At 44.9% G+C, this 10,819-nt stretch overlaps 1 protein-coding gene across 4 annotated transcripts in view; it reads left to right on the top strand.

Moving 5' to 3' along the window:
- Positions 1–1,061: 1,061 nt before the first annotated feature.
- The window catches only part of LOC139584604 (SH3 and multiple ankyrin repeat domains protein 3-like), a 307,285-nt gene continuing 297,527 nt past the window's right edge, over positions 1,062–10,819 (top strand). For 3 of the 4 annotated variants that reach the window (XM_071416643.1, XM_071416642.1, XM_071416640.1), the window contains exon 1: positions 1,063–1,424. In XM_071416643.1, coding sequence (XP_071272744.1) covers positions 1,146–1,424 — 279 coding nt within the window. In that variant the 5' untranslated portion in view covers positions 1,063–1,145. Of the gene's footprint in view, positions 1,425–10,819 lie in introns of all 4 variants that reach the window. The other variant, XM_071416641.1, reaches the window with a different exon arrangement.

Raw genomic sequence — 10,819 nt, 5'->3', positions numbered from 1 at the left:
ACACACACAGCCATATACAGCATATAGACACATACTGTTCATGCGTTTACACAACAAGCAAATAAGCACGTACCCACACATTCACTTCCAGAGGTGTGTCAGAAAATGACTGGTCCTATACCACAGCGGATACAGTATGATAATGTTAGCTGGGCTGAGCTGGGCCAGACAAGAGCAGAGCGTTCCAACAGAGAGAGGCAGAGCAGAGGGAGGCGTGAAGGTTAATGCCTACAGGGTACCGCCATCGATCTGTCCCTCAGTGCCCCTGTGACTAACATCACTTCAGTAACTCAGTTCCATTTTGGTTTTGGTTCCCCCCCTCCCTCCCTCCAATGTGACAGACATGGGGAAACTCTTGTGATTTTCTTTCTCTTATGTGATTCTATCCTAACTTTGTGACACTCCATTGGCTGCTGGCGTTGAAAACCTGTGTTTATGGGTATGACAAATAGTTATAGTTTGACCGCAAAATGAGAAGAGGTTAGAGAATTAATCCTGTGTTGATAGGTGAAATGGTCATCACTGCTTTGACGCTTCACTTTCAACTGTATTTCAGTATTCGTCACCTCAGAAACTCCTCTCTCTCTCTATATATATATATATATATTTTTTTTTTTCTCACTCTCTTGTTGGACCTAAAGGTGACTGAAGGATCTTTTCAGAAATAGACCTTTGTACTCAAAAAATAAGAATTGTTTGTTGTGTTGCTTTTAATCTCAATTTCAGAAGTCTGCTTCTTCTCTAATTAATTTATTTCAAAGTATGTATGCCTGTTGGAGATTGTAGGATGTTTCTCTCCTATTAAGTCACACACCATGAAGTGATTATCTATTCCTTTCTGCACTCATGTCTTCATGTCTTCAACTCCTCTCAGTTTGTCACACATCCCCTTGTTACTTACTGTATCTAAATCTTCAAAAAATTATTCCCTCTCTCCCCTCCCCTTTGTCCTCTTATCCTCTGTTGTCCCCCCCTCCCCTTCTCCTCCCCAATCCCTCTTCATCTTTCTCTCCCTCTCTCTTTCTCTCCCAGGCAAGTGATGTGCGGTGCGAGTGGTGTGTGTGTTTAGCGAGAGCGTGAGCCAACGAGTGAGAGCAGTGTGTGTGTGGAGTGAGCGAGTGCAGAGCGAGCCACTCACACGGAGCATGCCTCTGCGTCCTGCAGCCGGCAAACATGAGCCACCCAGCTCTCCACAGCAGGACCAGCACACACACTCACACCCCTACACACACACCAACGGCAGCCAGGGGGCCAGCTCTGACAGCGGCAGCTCACGGGAAGAGGACAGCGGCATTCCCGTTTCTGTCAGTGTTTTCTCTTTCCGTCCCGCTCGGGAGCGGAGCCCCAGTGCAGGAGGAGGCATGGAGGAGCCACAGGGCAACACGCTGGTGATCCGCATCGGAATACCGGACCTGGCACAGACGGTGAGTTACAGCCTCACTTTCATACTGTTGGACTGTTACTGAGGGAGAGAGCTACTGGTGCCTCTCTCCTTCTATACCATTCTGTCGGATCTCGCTCTATTCTCCTATCCTCTCTATCTGTTCCCTATACTCTCTCTGCAGCCTTTACTCTTTGTGTTTCTGTCTTTCTCTCTTTCTCACTCTCGCCTATTCTATTTGCTCATTTGCTCTTCGGATTGTTTGCTTCCTCTTTTTCTCTCCCTGTCTTCTCACTCTCTCTTTCTCTCCCTCTCTATTCTATCTCTCTTTTTCTCTCGCTAATAAATCTCTACCTCTTCATTAGGTCAGCTGCAGCTGACTTTGACAACTGGGCTCTTGACAACTGGGAGAAGGGGAGGGAGGAGTAAACCGATGGATGGAAAAGGGAGGGAGAGAGGGAGGGAAAGGTATAAGGAGACAAGTAAAGGTGTAGAGAAGACCTGTGTGTGGCATTGTTAATTCAGAGAGCAGGGGGAAGAGTTTTCTCTGAACTGTCAAGCTTATATATTCTGTGTGTGTCGTGTGTGCGCGTCATCTGTGTATGTGCATGCATAAGTGATGTGGAGGTGTTTCCCCTGGGGCTTGGGGATGGGGATGTCTCCTGGGATGAAGGTTCACTGTTTCAGGCTTTGACTGATATCCTAGGCCCTGTTCCCCTGTGCTCTGGCTCTCTACCTGCCAGCTGCCTGCTTGCTACCTGCTGTTGGTTGTTGTCTGGCTAAATGACTGCAGAACCCCTGCTCAGATCCCTTCAAGCATTTCTCACACCTCACTATGCATGGATCCCTTCTCTGAGCTACTGTGTGTGTCTGTGCGTGATCATAAATGTGTGCCTGTGTATATGTCCCTGTGTGTGCATGTGTGTGCCTGTGTGTGTGGCAGATGTTGGCAGTAGGTTGCAGAAGGTGGCAGGGGACAGAGCAGATGTCCAGATGCTAATAAGGCTGTGTGTGTTTCAGCCCCCCCCTCTTCTCTTTCTCTCCTCTCTCTCCTTTCACCAGCCAGATGGACTCAGAGCACAGGGCCTGAGTGACAGACTGACAGTTACTAATGAGAGAGAGAGATGGAACGAGGACAGTCAGGACAGGGAATTCCCTTATCGTCATCTCCCTCTCTCCACTGCAGGGCTGTTTGGAGCTGTAGAGGTTGGAGAAGGTTGTACTAAGTTGATTTATGGTTAATGAAATCTATTAGCCTTAACCCACACACATGCTATTGAAATCAAACTGCACTGGACTGGTAGGAAATATGATTTCTGTGTTTGTGAAAAGTCTATAGAGAGCCATGTAAAAGGCATCCCAGCCAGGTTTGATTGTTTTACATGAAATGGTACTCCTATGGCATGTTGTGGCAGGTCATGTGTAATAGCATTCTTAATGGAGGGTGGTGGCCTGGAACTCTATGTAACTACAGTATATACTGTGTACAATGCTGTAATCCCAATGGTATTACAACTGAAGTATACTATTGTATGAGCCTGAGGCCAGAGTGGCTGTTACAATAATCATCATGCTTTATTGCTTCATCTAAACCATTAGGAGGTTTAGGAAACGTCTGACCAGAGGGTCAAGCTGAATCAGTACTTCACCAAAGGGAACAAAGCCTAGTAGGGGAAGTACAATTATGGAAATGTTGTTCCCTACTTGTCCCTCCCACACGCTCACCCATTCACTATGAGGTCTGGGTTCAAACAAAGAAAGAACAAGAAAGAAAAAGCAGAATTGAATCCGTAGTCAGCGGGAAGGAATGGAGTCATGTTATTTATATCAAAGCCCCTGCAGATGATCGTAGATGAGTAATATGACTTATTAAAGTGTGTGATATGAATTCACTGAGGAAGGAATTGACTCAGATGTCTTTCTAAGAATGAATAATAGAGTAATGTGAATGTAATACAGTCCCACAGTCGTCTGGTCAGGGACAGCTAGCTCTGTAGCAGAATCCACTGAGATGGAGGGTGAGGACGCTAAAGTGATACATAGCCCATGTTTCTGTTTATATAGCAACAAGGCAAGGCATTAACTTTTCATTACCGTGGTACAGTACAACGTTACAGTACTGTTGTGTTGCTACTGTCCTGGTTTTGTTTCTACTGCTGGTCAATCTGTTCTAGAAGACACATGAGAGACTGTTTGACTATGTGATCATTATTATGGTTGTGGTATTAAGTCTTGTCATTTGGGCCATTGGCTACCCCTGAATATGTTGATCATATAATGAAAACTCCCTGTTTATAACTCCAGCCATCTTGTTACAATATGTTGTCTTGTTGGCATACTATCTTGCTGTAGGTGTTGGACTAAGAGATGCAAAGTTACGGGTTCGATTCCCATTTGCATCCGCTCCCAAATTCACTGCAATATTATCTGTTTAGATCCTGGGGATATTTTGCACTGAGTGTAGAATGTAGCGTTGGCATCAGTGCTGTAGTGTTTTCCTAGCTGTTGCCTGCCTAGCTGAAGTGATCTAGCCTATTGAAGCTCAGACACTGCATGCCTTATGGTCAGCTGGACTGGGGGGAAAATAATGAAGATGGGAACAGAAAGAGATAGAAAAGAAAGGATAAGAGAAGAATACTCAGAATTCCCAGCGGCCCCTGAGATTCTCTGGCTGTGATAAAAGCCTTACTACACACACTACACAGTATACCAACGGACTGCTCTTAATGTGGTTACACAGAGTCAGAACGAAAAACAAAACACATACAGTAGCCTAAGTAATACACCAACAATTACACACAAAGAAACAGGCAGGTAGACGCGCACACACACACGCGCACGAGCACACGTTTGTACAAACACACACACATACGAAATTAGGTAGCTAACACGCTAATTATGGTACAGTACATGAAGATTACACACACCCTGCTTGTGTGTGAGGGATGAAGAGAAAGAGGCATATTCTTAGGACTGTTTCACAGTTGGAGGTTGGCAACGTGAGCAAGTGTGTGACGTCATTTATAACGTGCAAGCATTTATTGGGTTGCAATGTGGGTATCAAACAGTTGAATCAAATGTTCGAGGTAGGCTGAATCAAAAGCCTGCACACCGTGTGGGTCTTCAGGACCAGTTGGTATCTCTATGAATGTTGTTATCTTGAGTGTAGAGAATCAACGTAACCACCACCATGTACACCTGCTTTCCAATATCTTTGTCAGTCTCCTAAGTGGCGTCTAGTTATAATGCTGTCATCCATCCTATAGACTGTCTGGCTTCGCTTCAAGGACAGACCTGACAGATGACAAGCTTTTAAATTATACATTTAATTGACTTAAAGCTGAGATATATCTGCGTCAGGTGGAACAGCGCCACTGGTTGCCCCAGGCACATTTGTTATCGTTTTAGTTTAGTTTTTGAAACGGGGAAGAGAAGCATCCTGCATCGTAAAAAAAGAAAGCACAGTACATACTATGCTGTTGTATCGCATGTGCAATGATGTTCATTGTTTGAAGTAATGTCTTCGTTGTTGTAATATTGCAACGGCAGTTTCACTGCTACAGATTCCAGCTTTAAGATATGAAACTCCACCAAACCATAATTAGTATGACATGAGTCAGGATGGAACTACTTACAGTATGCATCAACAGCAACGGATACACTCTCCCCCTCCTGCGTCCTTGCTCACTTTATTTTATTTGTATTTATTTCACCTTTATTTAACCAGGTAGGCTAGTTGAGAACAAGTTCTCATTTACAACTGCGACCTGGCCAAGATAAAGCAAAGCAGTTCGACACATACAACAACACAGAGTTACACATGGAATAAACAAACATATAAACATACTTGCCTGTGCTCTATCTGTCTGTATCTTTCTCTATATGTATATATCTCTCTCTGCCTCGTCCCTCGTTCCCTCCCCTTCTCTCTGATAATACCGTATTACTGATGATGATTAATGTAGATAAACTACAATAGCTCTAAACTGACTGCTGTAATTAACCATCATTAATCTATCTCCCTCTGTTTTAACTCTATTATTCTCTATCTTTTTTACTCTCTCTTTCTCCCAGATCTTTTTTCTGCCTCTTTTTGTCCTCGTCTCTTTTCCTCTCTTTTCTTTTCCTATCTATTTTATATCTCCACCCCCCTCTCTCTCTTCTACTTTCTACCACATCCCTCGTTTTTAAGCGCGTCTTGCCCGTTCTTCTGGCTCAAGTGTCTTTTCTTTCTCTACCTTTTCTCTGCACCGTGCATCACTTTTTCTGACGCTCTGTCTAGCCCTCTCCTCCACAGGCTGCTCACGTAGTGTGAGTACACGTACACACACACACACACACACACACACACACACACACACACACACACACACACACACACACACACACACACACACACACACACACACACACACACACACACACACACACACACACACACACACACACACACACACACACACACACACACACACACACACACACACACACAGAAATCTCCTGTCAGTGTGTGTCTCCTCTCTAGTAAGCACCTCACGTTCCCCTGTTGCTATTTTTAGCTTCTTTCACAGTAGCAGTGGCACGAGACAGAGTTTCCATCTCACTCCCAACTCTCTCCTGCGGCCCTTCATCTCCCTCTCTCCCTATACCTCCCAACTCTCCCTTCCTTCATCTCTCTCTCTCCCTATACCTCCCAACTCTCCCTTCCTTCATCTCCCTCTCTCCCTATACCTCCCAACTCTCCCTTCCTTCCTCTCTCTCTCCCCCTATACCTCCCAACTCTCCCTTCCTTCCTCTCTCTCTCTCCATATCCCTCCCAACTCTCCCTCCCTCCCTCTCTCTCTCCATATCCCTCCCTCCCTATCTCTCTCTCGCTCTCTCTCCATATCCCTCCCTACTTAATTGGCAATTTTTTTTATTTATAAAACTACATCTTATGGAACAATGCAGACTGTGAGGAGACTCACACACACACAGGCACACACACATACGCACACACAAGCTAGCACACACACTTTACACACACGTACACTGTGGTATTGTTATATGGTGATATTGTACATATTTTGTTGTGGATAAGTAGTGGTGAAGTAATGTTATATGATGTACTGTTTTATTTTAAATTTATTTTAAACTTGTGCCTTAATGTGTTTGGACCCCAGGAAGAGTAGCTGTTGCCTTGGCAGCAGCTAATGGGGATCCCTAATAAAACCAAAAATACAAATTGTTGTCCAGATAGGGAGGGATGACCCAGCATAGCCCAGCTCCCCTTACTTCTTCCATCTATCTCCCTCCCTCCCTCTGTTTTTCCCTACCCGTCCCTCCCTCCATCTCCCTACCTCCTTCCCCATCTTCCAACACCTGCCTTCATACAAAGAATGATAAATATCACGAGAGTATTAAATAGTGAGAGAGCAGTGGTGGTCAGTGCCATTTAAGATGAGGGAGGATTACATATTTTTTTTCATGAGCATGGCCTTATTTCTATTACAGCATATTGGAAGACTGTCATTCCTATTCCATTCCCCCAGTTCAATGTAACATTGATAGGTTTAGGCTACTACATGATACTCACATTTCCCCTATACCCATCATGAGGTTGCTACAACCTAGCCTATAAAGTTTCCAACGTAGGTGCAGACAGGTCGAGAGAACTTTGAGGTGACAGAAAGTGAATAAAGGACAGCCAGTGACACATTCAATACCGACTTGCACACTCTTGCCTGCATCTAGATGATATAGAGTGTAATCATTAGTACAACAGTTGCAAATGAGAATATTTATTGGACAAATTCAGGTATGTTTATCCTAATTTTGTTCTGTTTGCTTCCGTTTAAGATTTTTTTTTCAACAGAATCGGCAGAATGAATACACCCCTGATCACGTGTAAACACAGTTCACTTTCATTGCAGCCACGTTGTATTCCTTTTCACATCTATGCGCTCTCCTCTTCTCACATTTCCCCTTCACTTGTGGACTACAATGTACAATACATCAGCTGTATGTGACCAGGTGAAAAAACCTTTCCAAGCTCTGACACACACACTTATCCCACCAGACATGCCACCAGGGGTCTTTTCACAGTCCCCAAATCCAGAACAAATTCAAGAAAGCGTACAGTATTGTATAGAGACGAAAAATGCTCAAATAATTTAACAGCTCAAATTAACAGCAAACCTGGTTTCAAAAAACAGATAAAGCAACACTTCACGGTACAACCTCTTTCCCCTATTTGACCTAGATAGTTTGTGTGTATGTATTGAGATGTAGGCTACGTGTGCCTTTTTTAAATTGATGTGGTTCTGTCCTTGAGCTGTTCTTATCTATTTATGTTCTGTATTAAGCCATGTTTGTGTGGACCCCAAGAAGAGTAGATGCTGCTTTTGCAACAGCTAATGGGGATCCTAAAATAATTCTAAATACCAAAAAGCCAAACCATATAATAACCGCTACACACAGCCTACATCATTGCCACCATATTAACTAAAGTAACACCATTGTCAACATAGTTAATAGAACTAACGTGTTAGTAAACCCGCTACAATCATGCAGTGATGTTAGTGTACAGTCAGTAAGCAGTTTAGACTTGCTTCTCCTTCATTTTGGAAGAAATTGATTTGTTAAAAACTATTCAACTATTGTCTGTCTCTCTCTTTGAGTCAAGAATTCAACACATGTTATGCAATGCAATGCTAGCTAGCTGTAGCTTATGCTTTCAGTACTAGATGTTTTCCCCAAGATGGCACAGCAGTAAGACGTATTTGTTTTTGTCCCATGTGAATATTCAGTCTTTTTCAGTTTTTTTTGTATACATTTCATTATATTTCAATATCTTTTTTCCATTTTCGAATGAAATATACCTTCCTGCAACCCGCCTCACCCAATGGGGTACGGATCTGCTATTTTTTAGACCTTATAATTGGAACCTCCATCAGAAGCTAGCTATCAGAAGCTAGCCAGCTAATTAGCTACTAGCTATTTAGTCATTGTTAGCCACTGATGGCGGTCTTTAGCTTTAGCATGGACACCAGCCGCTTTAGCCTGGATAGCCCAGATAAAACCTGCCAGTCTGCACAGCGGGATATCAGACCTGAGCATATCGGACTGCTTTCTTTCCCACTACATCACCGGATTCCTGCCGCAAGCTCTGGACCATTACACCGGATCTTTGTAGCTAGCTATCTGCTACCGAGTGGCTATTGTGGCTAACGCCCTTGTCCAGAGGCATGCACTAGTTAGCCTCGAGCTAGCATCGAGCTAGGCCCATCTCACGGCTAGCAAACGAAGTACACCAACTACAATACCTCTCTTGCCAATTTGTCCTGGACCCTTTGTCGACACGGCGCCCCGATGATCCATCGCGACTGGTCTGCTGATCTGCTGACGTAATTCAGCCGATGTGCTATCCCTGGCCCGCTAGCTTCCTGAACACTGTTCGCCTAGCATAGTAATCGACTATCTATTGCTGCTCATTGGACCCTATGATCACTCGGCTACACAGCTGATGCTTGCTGGACTGTTCATTAACACGGTACTTCATTTTGTTTATCTGTCGGCCCCAGCCTCGAACTCAGGCCCTGTGTGTAGCTAACTGACCCTCTCTGCCCATTTATCGCCATTTACCCACTGTTGTTGTCTTAGACCCGTTGTTGTCTTAGCCCTCCCAATCAACACCTGTGATTGCTTTATGCCTCTCTCTAATGTCAATATGCCTTGTATACTGTTGTTTAGGTCAGCTCTCATTGTTTTATTTTACTGCGGAGCCCCTAGTCCTGCTCATCATGCCTCAGATAGCCCCCTTGTCCCACCCCCCACACATGCGGAGACCGCACCTAGCTTAACTGGCGCCTCCAGAGATGCAACCTCTCTCATCGTAATTCAATGCCTAGGTTTACCCCCACTGTATTCGCACCCTACCATACCCTTGTCTGTACACTATGCCCTGAATCTATCCTACTACGCCCCAGAAATCTGCTCCTTTTATTCTCTGTTCCCAAAGCACTAGACGACCAGTTCTTATAGCCTTCAGCCGTACCCTCATCCTACTCCTCCTCTGTTCCTCTGGTGATGTAGAGGTTAACCCAGGCCCTGTGTGTCCCCAGGCCCTCTCATCTGCTGACTTCTGCAACCGTAAAAGCCTTCATTACTGTTAAAAACGTCTTAGGGCTAGGCGGGACAACTTAACATCAGAAGCCTCCTCCCTAAGTTTGCTTTATTCACTGCTTTAGCACACTCCGCCAACCCTGATGTCCTAGCCATGTCTGAATCCTGGCTTAGGAAGGCCACCAAAAATTCTGAAATTTCCATCCCCAATTACAACATTTTCCGTCAAGACAGAACTGCTAAAGGGGGCAGAATTGCAATCTACTGTAGATATAGCCTGCAGAGTTCTGTCATACTATCCAGGTCTATGCCCAAACAGAGCTTCTACTTTTAAAGATCCACCTCTCCAGAAATAAGTCCCTCGCTGTTGCAGCTTGTTATAGACCCCCCGCCCCTCCCAGCTCCCAGCTGTGCCCTGGACACCATATGTGAATTGATTGCCTCCCATCTATCGTCAGAGTTTGTACTGCTAGGTGACCTAAATTGGGATATGCTTAACACCCCGGCCGTCCTACAATCTAAGCTAGATGCCCTCAATCTCACACAAATTATCAAAGAACCTACCCCAAATCCGTAAAAAAACATGGGCACCTTCATAGATATCATCCTGACCAACTTGCCATCCAAATACACCTCTGCTGTTTTCAACCAGGATCTCAGCGATCACTGCCTCATTGCCTGCGTCCGTTATGGGTCCGCTGTCAAACGGCCACCCCTCATCACTGTCAAACGCTCCCTAAAACACTTCTGCAAGCAGGCCTTTCTAATCAACCTGGCCCAGGTATCCTGGAAGGATATTGACCTCATCCCGTCAGTAGAGGATGCCTGGTTGTTCTTTAAAAGTGCTTTCCTCACCATCTTAAATAAACATGCCCCTTTCAAAAACTGTAGAACTAAGAACAGATATAGCCCTTGGTTCACCCCAGATTTGACTGCCCTTGACCAGCACAAAAACACCCCGTGGCGTACTGCGCTAGCATCGAATAGTCCCCCCTGACTTTTCAGGGAAGTCAGGAACCAATACACACAGTCAGTTAGGAAAGCAAAGGCTAGCTTTTTCAAACAGAAATTTGCATCCTGCAGCACTAATTCCCCAAAAATTTGGGACACTGTAAAGTTCGTGGAGAATAAGAGTACCTCCTCCAAGCTGCCCACTGCACTGAGACTAGGAAACACTGTCACCACAGATAAATCCACGATAATCGAAAATTTCAATGAGCATTTCTCTACGGCTGGCCATGCTTTCCACCTGGCTACCCCAACCCCGGCCAACAGCTCTGCACGCCCCGCAGAAACTGGCCCAAGCCCCCCCCCCGCTTCTCCTTCACCCAAATC

Source organism: Salvelinus alpinus, chromosome 9, assembly GCF_045679555.1.
Source record: "Salvelinus alpinus chromosome 9, SLU_Salpinus.1, whole genome shotgun sequence".
Lineage (NCBI taxonomy): Eukaryota > Metazoa > Chordata > Actinopteri > Salmoniformes > Salmonidae > Salvelinus > Salvelinus alpinus.
Note: the sequence above shows the minus strand (reverse complement) of the source record. Positions and strands in the feature narration are given on the sequence as shown.